Source organism: Piliocolobus tephrosceles, chromosome 15 (genome assembly GCF_002776525.5).
Source record: "Piliocolobus tephrosceles isolate RC106 chromosome 15, ASM277652v3, whole genome shotgun sequence".
NCBI classification, from domain to species: Eukaryota; Metazoa; Chordata; class Mammalia; order Primates; family Cercopithecidae; genus Piliocolobus; species Piliocolobus tephrosceles.
In genome coordinates this window covers 101699612-101715153 of record NC_045448.1, presented here as the reverse complement: position 1 = coordinate 101715153, position 15542 = coordinate 101699612, and the positions used below count along the sequence as shown (strand labels likewise).

The window sequence follows — 15542 nt, the reverse complement described above, 5'->3', positions numbered from 1 at the left end:
CCTCTGCCATGTGTGGCAAAAAGCCTGAAGCACAGCTGTCTGCAGCTCACCCGTCCTTCCTGCTCTGGAGGCAGTACTTTCTGTAAGTGTAGGGATGGAAACACTTAATCTAGTGTAGGAAAGGTCAATAGATATAAAGGGAATAGAAAGTCCCCATCTCTAGCAAGTTAGACTGACTTAAAAGGAAGTGGGATTTGTGGTTTGTTTTCCTTTTTGCTTTTCAAAAGATCAAGAGAAATGGCAATAGCCCATCAGTAAACCACATTTATTTGCAACTAAGATAAGAGAGATACGATGGATACATAATATGTAACTCAGGAATTTTTCTCCTTAATCCTAAAAAAAACAGCTCGCAGAAACCAAGGGACGTAGTTCAGGTGCTCATTTTCCTTTGGCTGAGACTGAACATGTGGCTCACAGAGGCTCCTCGTGTTTTCCTCCAGGTAAAGGAGGATGTGGCAGCCATCAGAGAAGAAGAGTGTGTGGGGCAAGGCAAGAGCAGGACAGCTTAGGAAGAACTGTCAACAGCTTGGAGGCAGGCTGTCTACACCTACATGCAGGTGCAGCCCTGCCATCCACGCATGCAGGCACACGCAGCCCTGCTGTCTACACCTGCTGTCTCCATGTCCATCCAGTGAAAGATCTGGGCTATAAACAGCTGCCCACTGTGGACAAGCCCAGGGAACTCCCTGGGAGGGCTGGCCAAGGCGTGGCTACAGTGGCTTTTCTTTTTTTCTTTTTTCTCCTTCACATTTTAGTTTTTTAAAATTATTTTATTTTTTAAAACAATTTTTCCATAGGTTATTGGGGTACTGGTGGTGTTTGGTTACATGAGTAAATTCTTTAGCAGTGGTTGGTGAGATTTCGGTGCGCCATCACCCAAGTAGTATACACTGTACCCTATTTGTAGTCTTTTATCCCTTGTCGCCTTCTACCTTTCCCCCCAAGTCCCCAAAGTCCATTGGAGCATTCTTAGGCCTTTGTGTCCTCATAGCTGAGCTCACATATATCAGTGAGAACATACAATGTTTGGTTTTCCGGTCCTGAGTTACACCTAGAATAATAGTCTCCAACCTCGTCCAGGTCGCTATGAATGCCTTTAATTCATTCTTTTTAATGGCTGAGTAGTATTCCGTTGTGTATATGTACCACAGTTTCTTTATCTACTTATTGATTGATGGGCATTTGGGTTGGATCCACTACACGGTTTTTGTTTGTTTGTTTGTTTGTTTGTTTTAAAGCTTCTCTGACTTTCCCTGGTATGTGACAAGTAGGCTTTCAGGGGAAAATCAAAAGCATAGCTTCCCAACAGGAAATCAAATATTTCACCCGAGTTCAGAACTTAACATATTCAGAGCTCTGGTGTGTGGGGGATAGGTGGGGAAAAAAAAGTAGTTAATACAAACTATTTGTTACTGATATGCCAGTCAGATGCACCTCTTGTAGTAGAATTAGTGTCTTCAGTTTTGATGATCAAAAGGCCCAGGTACACTAGATCTGCCTTCTAAACAGGAGCGTAGACTAGTCACACTCCTATTTCGAAAAGTACCTGCTCTGTAGACTCGCTTTGTGCCTTCCATTGTCACAGTTGGGATAAATATAAATATAAATATATATATATATATATATATATATATATTTAGACTGTCATCCAGTTACTGATCCTATTATAATGTGAGAACACCTTCCTTCAGATTTTAATGTGGATTTGCCAACATCCTTGGTCTGACATTTTCCATAAATGTCAAATGCCAGCATTAGTCAGCCTTGCTTAATATTATATAGAAAAGAGATGTGACGGCTTTTATTTACACAAATATTTTAAATGTTATTACTTTTCTTTCTCTGATTCTTCCTTGCAAGTTTATTTGCCCTGCATTCCTCTTCAGTGGAAATGTGTCTAACTGGTTGTTAGAATCTGTTTTAAATGGGGTCGTAATACGGGAGAAAATGAGGAAATCAAATCCCAAAGCCTGCTCCTTAAGTCTGGAACATCTTAGTTGGGTGAAGGCCGTGAATGGGAATGAGAATGTGAAGAGAGGAGACACAGAGCCATTTCTTTGGAGACAGAAATTGCTTCCCTGTAAGTGTCCACCCAACCTGACAGACCTTGTTATCCACCCAACCTCCAACCTTGTTGGAGATGTTCTGGGTCACGGTCTGACTCTTGCCCACATAAATCGCCGTCTCAGGAATACCTTTGGTGCAGCTTTTCTGAACAACCTGAAACTTCAAACTTAAATAAATGCTTCCCCACACTCCTGTCATCCCCTCAAAATAAAAGTAAGTGCTGTTTTTCTAAGAAGTAAAGTGACAGACCTGGCAAACAAACATTTTTACTCATATGACATAGTGAGGCATAATTAATCTTTATCCTGAAAGAGGGTTTTCAGATGTGCAGAGTGACAAGACTATTTATTTCTCTGAACCAAGTGTGGTGGTGGTGCCTGCAGTCCCAGCTACTCAGGAGGCTGATACAGGGGGATTGCTTGAGTCCAGGAGTTCGAGGCTGCAGTGAGCTATGACCACACCACTGTACTCCAGCCTGGCAGAGGGAGACCCTGTCTCTAAAACAAAACAAAACAAAACAAAACAAAAAAAATACTGTCCCTGGTCTGGAATTAGGTTTTGTCACAGTGGAAAGGCAGACCAAGTTTCCATAAGCTTTATTCTCCTTTTTCAAAATATGTGTCTCTTTACTATCTACTATTTACTCAGTATTAAGGGATTTAATTTCTTTGCAAATATTTCCTTTCATTGAAAACCATCCTATCCCCCAAATGGTTACTTTGCTCAGAACTAACTAGCAGTGAGTGGCCAAAAAATATTGTATTTTTTTTTCACTAAGTTTTATAATTTTTTTTTTTCTGAGACTTTTGTTTTCTTTACATTTTTGTGTATGGAAAGACAAACCTAATGTACTTGACCTAGGCTAAGAGTGTCCTGGAAAGAATTTTTACTTCCTAGAAGTAAAGGGCTGATGGGCAGGGGAAGGCGGTTGGCTTGACTGGACACTCAAAGAAGAAGTTGTCCTCAATACAAACGAGCTTGAGCCTGGATTCACCTTCTGTTCTTGGCAAAACGTTCTGTCATGGGACTATGGGGTGACTGGTGCCACCTCGTGGAAAGTTCCAGAAAGACACTGGGAGATGCATTGGAGGTCATCATTCCCTTACTCCTCTGAAATCTCAGGACTGGAAGACACCACAGCGAGTTTATTCTTTTGCCTCTTGGCCTGTCCTGAAATAGTCCAGACACATGAGAATCTCTGATGCTTTAAAAGATTTTAGAGAGTAACATTTGCTAACCATTAGCGGGAGCTCGTGCCAAAGTTTAATAATAATAATCATAGCAAAATTAGCCAATGCTTATTAGGTGTTTGTCATGTTCCAGGCACTGTTTTCAGTGCTTTTCCTCTGTTCGGTCCTCATGACTACTTTCTGAGGTAGACACTTGCATCCTCTCTATTTTAGCAATGAAGAAACTGAGACAGAACAGTGCGAACATTGCTCAGGGTTATTCAATAAAGTATGAAGTGTGAATCTTTGAGGCAGGATTTGAACCAGGGCAGTCAGAATCTAAGGGTGTGCCCTCAATCACATCCTACTTCCTGAAACTCAATTCTTGTGAAGAAATATTTCCTTGGCGTTAGATAAAATTCTCCTTTTCAGATTAAACCCCTAATTACTTGTAGAAATAGATAAACCCCCATGATCATTCTCTTAATAATTGCTTCTCAGTAGAGTACAGAGCACTGGGTATGCAGGATGTTTAATGATAAAAATTATATGACAATCTAAGACAGTCATAAGTGTTTGAGAAACCCAATCAGAATTTTATATATATTGTTTACTAAATCAAACTATGAGTCCAGAAAATGAAAGGGAAGAGGCAATTAATGTATTTGGAAAGTAGAATGCTGAAGTGTGTGCGGCAATGAGCGTTTGGAAATCAGGAAGGTGTAATCATGATATAACAGCAGAAAGAATTAAGGCTGTCTCAGAAAATTGAAGAAAAAATGGAAAACAAGTCTGAGACAATGAAGAATGGGGATAAAGAATGTGCACAATTATGCATTCGTTCTATAATCTGAAGCATGATTTTATGAGAAAACAATAGCATACTAATGTAAAGAAGAGCAAACTAGTTTTTCAAAAACACAAGTTTAAATCATTTAAAATAACTTCTAGCTTTTTTCAGAAAGACTGTCTAAATATTTTAATGAATGCAATAATATTTGTGAGACTACTTTGAAAGTATATTACAATATTATGACAAATATTACTCTTTAGCAAATGCAAAAGTGGCAAATTTCCCTTTTCCCAGAATGTAATATGGAGAAAGTTAAGAGTACATGTTGGACTCTGGAATGCACCTGTGATCCCCGGTCACGCTGCGCTAATCCTCATATTTTGTCCTTTAGCAAGGCACAGAGGACTTCACGGAAGTAGAGAAAGCCCTCAGACACTGCGGTTTTTAAGGTTCCTCATTGTTAAAGTTAATACATATGAGAACAAGTTTGCAAATATTGTAGCATTTTAAGTGTTTATGTGTAATATATTAAGGCTCTATGCTTTTACAATTCATACATAAATGAATTGTAACCCTGTATATAACATGATTTGTAGATATCATGCAAAGGCTAATTGGGAGTCTTTTATGAATGCAGGGCTAACGTCAAATCATCCTAATGTACCGCGATGGCATTCATAGCATGAGGGAGCATTGAGATTCCATCCTAAGAGGTTAATCAGCTGCCTGTTCTCCCACAGCCAGCTTAGGAGTCTAGCTCTTTCTCCTTGGTTGTAATTTTTGACCCCCTAAATTAAAACCTAGAGATGCTCCTTAAATATGGCAGGGGAAACCTCTTTCCAAACGAGTTCCAGAAAGAATGCTGTAAGGGTGGGTTGTGTTCTAGGTGGCTGAACAGTGAAAGCTGAATGAGCCATTCAGCTTTCCAAGCTCCTAGAATAACTGAGCGCTGTGGAATAATTGTTAAAAGTTTTGCTGAGGAATTAATGTTTGAGGAAGACAGTTAAGTCAGTGTTTTATTAAGAACCGTGTTCTCAGTTGGATGTAGCAGAGCTGCTTGGGGGTGAGGAAAAGGGAGGGAGCTTCAGCAGGTGCACTTCAGGTGCCTGCCGTAGCACCGACAAGTTCCAGTGCCATTTTATCAGTTGGGGCTAAGACTGTGCTGCATACACAAATTTCATTACCATATTTTTCTAAAATCATTTGTCTAAGGAAATGTTATCCGTCCTTTCAAAGCTTCAGGTATGAGTTAGAACATCACAGAACAGTATATTCCCCGTAGTTTAATTCATAATAGTCAGAACAACAGAAATGTTTATCAGTGGATAAACAGATAAACACATTGTGGTATACTCATACGATGGGGTAATGCTCAGCAATAAAAAGGAATGAACTGTGAATACATCTGAAGAGCGTGCATGCATTCTCAGGCATTATGTTGAGTAAAAACATTCCCAAACAAAAGACCGTATACTGTTATGATTCCATTTATAATGACGTTCTAAGGGCAAAACTAAGCTATAGTGATAGATGCTTTGGGTAGGAGAGTGAAGAGGCATAAAGAACCTCTCTGAGTGATGCATACATTCTATTTTTAATTGGTTGTGGCTCCATTGATGTTTCCATGTGTCAAAACCCATCAAATCATACACTTGAAATCCGTACATTTTACTCGATGTAAAGTATCTGTCAAATTAAAAGAATGAAAAAGAGGAACAGTAAACCTGGAAACCTTCAGACTATGGTAGTTTAATATCATATGTTCCAACATTAGGTATGGGCTGATTTAAGAAATGTTTGTATGAAGATGATTTATGTATTTTCTGCAAGAGCCTTTTGCAGGGGTGTTGTCAGTCATGGTATTCAGTGTCCCTGTGCAGATCTGCAGAAGGCATTTCCAGTGTCTCCCTTGATGAATTGCTATGTTTCTTCTTCAAAAATGATAGTAAGTGCACAGTTTATCAAATTTCTTTTTTGTTCTTTCTTCTGGACACGTCTGCTCTAAATTCATCGTTTCATGAATGCTGCTATCCTTAGCACACTTACCCAGGCCCCAGATTTTTTCTTTGATTCTATACTTAGCACAAGCGTGCCCTGCTGCCTTCCAGGCAGCTCCACCTAGAAAAGTAACCTAGTCCCCCAGTGCTTCCTGGAAACGTTTTTCCTGTTGCAGAATGGGTTTGGGAATGTTTTCAGCCTAACGTGTGAGACTCCTGCTCTCAGGGTTCAATCTAAGTTATTCCACGGGCTTCAACGTTTGACCTTGGTGGACAAACCTCCTTTCCATCCCCTGTTGAAAATAGCCACAATGAGAAAGCTGATGCTGTCATCCCTTACATTTTATGATGCTTACTTTCTAATTCTATGTAGATGCCGTGCTAAATATCGCCCTACCTTTAGAGTGTGTGCAGCCTTCGTGTAGAAAAAGGACGATTTTGTTTTCTGATTCGAGTTTACTTTTCACCTCAACTTCATAATGAATGTGCAGTTCTATGGCTTTTCTTATGCCTGTAGAAAACTGAAATGAGTTGCCACTGCATTTGTGTGGAAGCATGGCTGAAAGAGGCCAGTGAATCATCTTGAATTTATGATTCTTCCCCAGGTAACCTGTAACTGCTCGTGATTCCCGTTGTGAAAGCCCGTTTAAAGGCAGTCGAGTTACATCTAATCAGTGAAAGACCACATCTGTCATTTTTAAGTAACTCCAAAACACTCTTTAAAAAAAAAAAAAAAATACGTGTAAGAGTATATGTACTTCTATACAATAATAAAGCAGTTTGATAATTTGCCCAACTTTTTTAGGAAAAAAGTTTTCATTTCTGGGGCTAAATTTTTTTCTTCTATGGATGTGCTTTTAAATCTGGTTCTTACACTATAGTGAGAAGATCTTTAGAATATGCCTCCATTTTTCATTCTTGTGTTTGTGAAACAGTGAGGATATACAATTTTATGTCTCAGTTTTTGACATGTGAAATCTGTTTTGTTTCCATATTGTGATTGTTTCCATATTGTTATCATCAGCAATTGCATTCCCAGTGGCCGTTTGTCACTCAATTTCACATGCACTTTGTTTCAGAAAGAGAAAACATGCTTTCCATATTGAATTCATGGCATTTAAAGGGCGAAGTTTTTAACTTTTTAAGAGAACCCATGCAAAACGATCAGTTTCCATCATTGTTTCACATACTGCCAATAACAAGAGATTCAACATGTTCTTGGTGTGACTCAGTCATCCGTCTGCAGTTTCATTGTGGTCACAGATTTTCATGGGTTCGGGGCTGTGCTTTGATTCTGCCTCCAGTGAAATATTTTATGCATTTTCTGGACTTCAAAAAGTAGATATTAGAAAATTCAATTGGAAGTAAATTTGTGCTTTCCAAATGTATGACCACATTTAAATATAATTTTATTTCAAAACAATTTACTACCTATATATTGCAGTATTTTCTTTTTTTTTTTTTTTTTTTTTTTTGAGACGGAGTCTTGCTCTGTCGCCCGGGCTGGAGTGCAGTGGCCGGATCTCAGCTCACTGCAAGCTCCGCCTCCCGGGTTTACGCCATTCTCCTGCCTCAGCCTCCGGAGTAGCTGGGACTACAGGCGCCCGCCACCTCGCCCGGCTAGTTTTTTTTTTGTATTTTTAGTAGAGACGGGGTTTCACCGTGTAGACCAGGATGGTCTCGATCTCCTGACCTCGTGATCCGCCCGTCTCGGCCTCCCAAAGTGCTGGGATTACAGGCTTGAGCCACCGCGCCCGGCCTATTGCAGTATTTTCTATTCTTGCTAAAGTCACTGTGGCAAGTAAGTTTGTAACTCATTGTTATTCAAGCCAGTTATTGTTTATGTGTTTAAAAGTCCTAAGATATCAAAGTATAGATGTTGTAAATCCTTTTACCTAAAGACCCCATTCATGTTTTTCTAACTATTCTATTAATGCCTTCTGTAACAAAAAAAAAAACCAATTCTGAATCATGCTTTGTATTTAGTTGTTGCTTGAGTCTCCATTAAACCAGAGGAAGTCCCATTTTTGTGCCTCATAACCTTGACACTTTTGAAAAAAGTACAGGCCTGTGATTTTGTAGAAAGGTCTTGAATTTGAGTTTGATTTTTTTCTTTAATGATTGAATTCAGGCTCTCTATTTTTGGCTCTAAGATTATAGCATTGATGCTGTGTGATTCTCACCGCATCCCATCAGGTGACGTGTGACATCAATTTGTCATGTCACTGGTGATGTTAACTTTGATTACTTGAATAAGGCAATATTTGCCGGGTTTCTGCAGTATGAGGTTACTATTCTCTCCTTCAAAATTAATAAGCATTTTATTGGAAGAGATTTTGAACTTACATAAATATACTCTGTTTCATTCAATTTTATCCACTAGTTTTAACATTCATTTTTGTTTCTTCTCAATTATTTTTAAGTGATTGTCAAATGGCGATTTCTAATTCTGCCATCCCTCTACACTTGTAAGTTAGTTTTCTGTTGTAAGGAAAAGCTTCCCTTCTCCCTATTCATTTATTCACTCATTTATTTATATCACTGTGAGTTCCTATTTTATTAAATGAGAAAAATGTACCACTATCATTATTCATTTGGTGATCAGATTATTTCAGTTTAAGTTATGGGAGGCCCCAGCTAGCTGACTTCCAAACACCCCTGTCATTCTTTGAACACATCTTTACTTTCTGGGGTAACAAGATTTTCCAGGTTCATCTTGTATTTTATGCCTCAGCCTGGATTCAACAATTTCTTTGAGAAACCCTGTTTCATGGAGTTCAGGAGTCAAGATCTGGACACTTGGTATGTTCTATGAGACTGGATGTTGGTGCTGCCAGATGTTCTCAAGAAACAGAGCCACGAAATATATCTAGGTATATACACACATGTGTATTTTAAAACATGCACACACACATATTTACTTCTGTATTTATTTCTGTATTATCTATCAATGAAAAACCATGAAGTCACACTGATATATGCAATTCTAATTAAATTCTAAGCACTGTAGGACTTATTTTAGCTTTCCTCCTTTTCAGATTTGTAACTCTGTTTCCAGGCGGTGAAATACATGTCTCCTATTGGCCTTAATCCAATCATTTATTTGATCAGTCTACCTGAGTACAGTATCCTTCTGTTTCCTCTCTTGGCCACATGTCTCATGCAGGCCACCGTGATTAATTCTTGCTTCCATATCCACTAAACCATTGGCCTTTGGTGTAAATTCCTTCTCATTGTCTGTCTGTCTGTCTGTCTCTCTGTCTGTCTACACACATACACACCCACGCCCACACACACCCACACAACCACACCCACCCACCCACCCACACACACACACACACACACACACACACACACACTGGCTTACCCCATGGGTGAAATATAATCATAAACTAATCTGATACATATTAAATGGACAGTATCTTCAATTAGTGAACAAGTTAAAGACCATAGCGATAAAAATGACTATTCTTCCTTCTTTTAAGATGAAATTCCTCTTCAAATAATGACAATATTTAAATATAAGTTAATTCTTTCTTATTAAAAGTCATCTACCTGATTACCTGCAATACGTTTTCCTAATACTGAAAATTCATTGATGGGTTTTCAATTTTTGAAAAGATAAATTTAAAGCTACTGGTTTTTCACAAAGGCAATTTCCTTTTTCCGTTAAAATATCTGAAAGCACAAGAGATTCACATGATGCAAGGAAGATAAAAACCCTATCAACAAATAATACAAAGTTTTGCAAGGTGTTTGCATAAGGCAAATGATATTATGCAAATGCCTAAGCCAAACCTTTACATCAGCAGAGAACACTGTGTATATATTTGCTGGAAAATGTATTGAAATGCACAGAGTTGCTAGACAACACATGGAATTGCCATATTGTTGTCAAAATCTGAGGTACGGCGTTGTAAGGAGTTTGCTTGCAGGCTATGGCTTTACTATTTCTCTGTGATTAGTTGTTTCTCAGTGCCTACATTGCTCTACTCTGTGAGCCAATATTTGCATTTACATTACAGACCACAGCGTGAAGGATGTTTCTTATTAGCGAAGCATCTCTTTGATTCTTCATTGCTCTGTAGCTTGTATCATGATTACAAGGAAGTTGAAGCTCCACGACTGACACACCACAATGTATTTATGAGCCCTTCTTCTTTTGTGTTTACTTTTTAAGATTGTTTATGAAATCGATGGCCCAGGAGAGAGAGGGCATTCTAAATGCTGTAGGACCACAATTAATGTGAGAAGTGTAATTGTTGACTGGGCTCTTAAAAGCTACTCTCTGCCAATATGCCTCAGTCTCTGCTCCTAGTCCCAGACTTGCATTTAGCTTTCAGACATTCTAGCAATTAGACCATGGAGATTTTATATACCTAACAGTTCAACTCATTAATTCAACGAGTGTAATAGATCCTTGGCATGTTTGGATTGAAATTTTGGACAGATAGCAAGTGCTCTCAAGTAGTAGATTTTGCTTTAGGACAAATTTGAATCCATCAGGCTGTGTGTGCGGTTTGTGTGTGGAGCCTGTTGCTTACTGGTGAGTCTGCCCAGCGGACCCTGGAGCCTGCTGCTCAGCATAGTGGCATTGTTTGCTTCTGGTAATTGTGGTAACAGTTACATGGGAAAGGACATGCTTAGCGGTATTCTCAAGTTTCAGGATTCACAGAGCTTTTCTGTCACTTGTTAAGGTCAATGGTCCAAAACTGTAACACTTCATCTAATTCCAACAGTGTTTGGAACCGGTGGATTACAGTTGTAATGGTTGCTAAATTGGGATGTTGCCTTCTAGTTAGTGATTAGGCATTTGTTCTTTCCCTCCCTCCCTCCCTCCCTTCCTTCCTTCTTTCCTTCCTTCCTTCCTTCTCTCTTTCTTTTTTTAATTTAATATGGCTGTTGATCTGTAATCTATGATTTTATATTCCAAAGAATCTTTTATCATCAATCTTCCTCCCTCATTTATTCAAGACAATGTTTTCTTTATGCTGTAATCTTTAGTGTGTGTGTGAGTGTGTGTGTGTATGTATGTGTGCGTGTGTGTATATATATATATATTTATATATATATTTTCTGAAGAATCACGTATATTCTTTTATGTTTGTTCAGTGTTTTCATCTCCGCTCTTGTTTGGTGCTTACTTTGGTTTCTATTTTTATAACCGTATTTAATTCCAGCATTAGTTAGCTGGGTTGTCATAGTGTAACAAGAGTCAGAAAGACCTGGGCTGAAAATCAGCTCTGAAAACCACCGTCTATGTCTCTGTATATCTAAAACCAGGTGATAAGAGTACCTATTTCAATGGTTTATTCTATGTATTGAAAGAAATAACAGTATAGTGCTCATCCCAAACCAGTTGTACAGTTAAAAAAAGTTAGAATATAAATTCTAGAAGTGCTAAGATTTTCACTCATGTTCACAAGCACTTACTACAGTCCCTGGCACACAGGAAACGCTCAATAAATACCTCAGTGGTTGCTGTTCTTAGGCTACTATAGACCTCCCCTCAATGCTTTGAAGATGAAAGATAAAAGAAATATCTATAAAGTACATAATAAAAGATCTGACATAGAGTATTTCATTTTGCTAGAAATATATTTGCAGGAGCTTGTCATTCTGGTCAGTGATTGGTTTAGATAGTGTTCTTGAGAAAACATCATCAGAAAGGCTAACAGTCTTTTGTTTCATCCTTCTCAGGCATCCTATTTTCATTGGTGGTGATGCTGTATGTCATCTGGGTCCAGGCAGTGGCTGACATGGAAAGCTACCGAAACATGAAAATGAAGGACTGCCTGGATTTCACCCCTTCTGTTCTCTATGGCTGGTCATTTTTCCTGGCCCCAGCTGGGATATTTTTTTCTTTGCTAGCTGGATTACTATTTCTAGTTGTTGGACGGCATATTCAGATACATCACTAAATCAACTTGTTGCCACGAGTATTTTCTTGAGAGATTTTAAAACAGGGAATACTTTTGTTTCCATTTTGTTTCATTGATCCCAGCATAAAATTAGTAGATACCACTTTTTAGTTGCTATTCAAATTAATCATTTTACTAAGATTTTCTTCAATAAGAAGGTCCTAGAATTTCTCCAGATACCAGCAAGCCTCCATCTTGTTTAAGTGCTGTCAAGGACCTAGGTCTTTAGGGAATAGGTAAACAGGTCTCCCTTTCGTTGAACATGTTAGAGTTCATGCAGGTCGCAAAGGCTTAATACCATGACATGGGGAAAATCTAGATAGATTTGGCTTAAAGCCTCCTTGGCATTCACTTCTGCTAATTAAAAAAAAAAAAATCTTTGAAGAATAATTAAGAATGGGCAAGGTTGTCAGAAAATTTATTTCGTTTCTTCTCCACACGCATGATATCCACATACACATTCACTGGCTCTTGTGAGCAAATGAATTTAAAAATAGACAGCAGTTGTTCTCATTAGTGGGAGCCATGTACTCACCAGTTAAAATGGGCCACAACAAACAAGACTGAGAGCATATACTTATCTTGCTTTTTCACCAACAGTGGTTTGGTTACCTAGTTTTATTCACTTAATTGTGCATGCTTACATAAACTTTAAACTACATATAAAACTAACTAGTCTGCATACCAAATTATATATAATCTAGATTGATTTTTTATGAACTTAAAGTGAGTTAATTGTATAATGTAATATTGTTTAAAATACATAAAAACCAAGCATGTCAGCTTGGTCCATAATTCTATTTGATATTTTAAAATTCTCATTTAAAAAGTATATTGCTAACGTTCAGCATGTGAAAATTTATTGATAAAATGTGATTTTAATATTCTTTAGCTATAAACTTTCAAGATACTTCTATATGCGGGTTATAATAGCCCTGCTTTATAAAGACCATAAAATATTAACTTTCCCCGAGATGTTATGGGTTCCAATTCTTCTGATCATCTGATTCCTTTAATTACTGTCCCTCAATTTCTTCATCTTTACAATAGGTATATTAACATTTAAAGATCGACTGTTTCACCTCCTAGAAGAAACTTTATGTGGGGAAAGATAATTCTGTATTATTCAGTAGCATAGAGTTTTTGTATATCAAAGATGTTCATTTGGCACTAATGTTGATTGAAATCAGATCCATCTGAGATGCCTAGCTTGTATTTGCATTCTGGAAGCTTCTATCGCAGGGGAGCTCGGCAGGGTATGTGAGCTTTGTTGGAGGTGCGGTGTTTCATTCTGCAGCTGTTGTGAGGACAGACAGGCATGGCCTACAGGCAAAAAAAGTCACCACCTAGAAGATGCTCTGGGATAGAGGAACTGCCCCTTTTCAGCAGCTCCTCCAGTGCCGTGGGAGAGGTGATCCCGGTCTTCTCTGTACATCTTGTGCTTTTCCATTAAGACTTGTTCCGGTGGGAAGGAGCTTTGGAAAAATTGCAAAGGTCTGAATCATGAGGGCATTTTCATGACAGGACTTGCCAATAATAATAATAATAATAATAATAATAAAGCTCCAGGGGTCTAACTGGTTTCTCAAGTCATTTCAATACTATCATAAACGTTTTTGTGGTCCTTTCCTTTGTCTTTCACTGTTTCGTTTTTATATTGCTTCATTTGCTTCTTTGCTTTTGGCTTGGTTATTAGAAAAAATAATTATGAGGCCTGCTCTGGCTCTGCACGTTGACTGTGATGTTAAGTTATGGCATGCCATTAAGTTTTCCAGACGATGCTGGATGTATCTGATTAGTTCATTTCATCTGTAAATACAATTCTTTTTTGTAGTACTTTGGAATGGAGCCTTTTTCTGGTGTACTGTATGCCATTTAAGTTTCACATACAAGCTGCTTTCAGCAAAGGCTTGAATATTTATAAATTTCAGATGGTTATCCTCACTTTATAGTACACTTATGTGGCTACCATATATTTCTCATATGACAATTGGCTGCATAGCTGATGTGTATGACACTTTTACACAGATTTGCACTTTGGAAGTATTTTATAGTTGTAATGCATCAATCAAATAAATTTCTAGCACATTTCTTGATCAGTTTACCAGCAACCCTCTGAAGGAATGAACGTGAGTTGTGATTGCTATGTCAATGAGTGAAATATACTTTAAAATGGCAGAGATATATAGTACATTATTGTAGCAACCTTATATCTGATTTGAGATACTGTGTTGCCAGACATCCATGTTGTGTGTATTTCTCTATTGGTTGTATTTATTAATTTTTAGAAGCCTTTAAACTGTGTTAGAATCTTTTTGAAAAGTGTTGATTTTGCATCATAAAGTTTCACTTTAACAAATAGGATATCTTTTCAGTTACACTTTTAGAAAGAGTGAATAAAAAGGGCAGTGAGTTATACTCTTGGACTTGGTGAAAGCTATCATCTCTCCATATTGTGTTTGTTCAGCTGGTTTAATTCACTCAGGTGGATGATTGCATATACATTGGAACTGGCTGGAGAGACTGTACAGAGAAACTTAATGATCATGTACAATTTGAGGATTCCTGGTAGGGCTTTCTAAAAAAGTAATATCAAGTGTGTTGTTAGTGTTCATTTGGTCATTTTTATTACTAATCTATAAATATATCTATAAATTTGAAGATTAAATGGAATTATAAAGGAATATATTGGAGGAAGTGTCACTGTTGGTAATTCTTCATCTATCTATTTATCCGTCTGTCATCAATATATATGGGTGCATGTCTCTGTATATTTGTGTGTATGTAAGTGTGCATGTGTATCATACATTTGGGTAGAAAGAGATAAATTGAATGGTATAAGTCAATACATTTGAGCTAAGCAAATTTTAAAAAATCAGTTTTCTTTGGGGAACAGCAATCTATTATTGTTGTTTCCCTGAGTGCCACTTTAACTGTTTCACTCAACGGATGGTGGTTTATTCATTCAACATGTAATTTGATTTCTGTTTTCTTAAAAGTAACCACGTTGGACTTACAAAGAGACTTAGAATGTCAGAGGTGTATAGGCAAATATTGGATACCAGTAAAATTAGCTGAATGTAAGTCTGAAGATTGGTGGAATTGTGAGAAAGACCAATGGTGATGGGGTTACACTGAAGGAAATATAAGATGAGCTAAATCAAAACCAGATTTGATTTTTGTGGGACTCCACCAGAAATGGAAACTCATGAGCAATAGATGAAACAGAAAACTAAATTTTTATTGATTGTATGAAGGAGTTCAGTATATGGAGACATTTCCTCCGTGATGATCAAGGGTAGATGGAGAAATTCCAATCAGAATGTAGGATGACAATACCTTAGATATGTTAAAAACCAAGGAGGATAGGGATATACTATCTTTCATATTATAATAAGCATAAAGTTAGCAAAGGGACATTTAATGTGGTTAGCAGGGAAGACAGGAAAGAAAGAAAGGAAAACATCCAGTTACAGATTATACTTTCTGAACTAACTCCCCAGAGCAAGCGTTAGGGGCTCTGTCTGCAGATCAGTGAGACAAACCTGAACTAGCCTGTGAGAGTGGGATGTATCAGAGACAGCAAGTCTGG

At 37.8% G+C, this 15542-nt stretch overlaps 1 protein-coding gene across 2 annotated transcripts in view; it reads left to right on the top strand.

The window, feature by feature from the left end:
• Positions 1–14390, top strand: part of TMEM182 (transmembrane protein 182) — an 88155-nt gene extending 73765 nt beyond the window's left edge. For both annotated transcript variants that reach the window (XM_023211323.2, XM_023211322.2), the window contains exon 5: positions 11730–14390. In XM_023211323.2, coding sequence (XP_023067091.1) covers positions 11730–11950 — 221 coding nt within the window. In that variant the 3' untranslated portion in view covers positions 11951–14390. The remainder of the gene's footprint in view (positions 1–11729) is intronic.
• The last annotated feature ends 1152 nt before the right edge of the window (positions 14391–15542 follow it).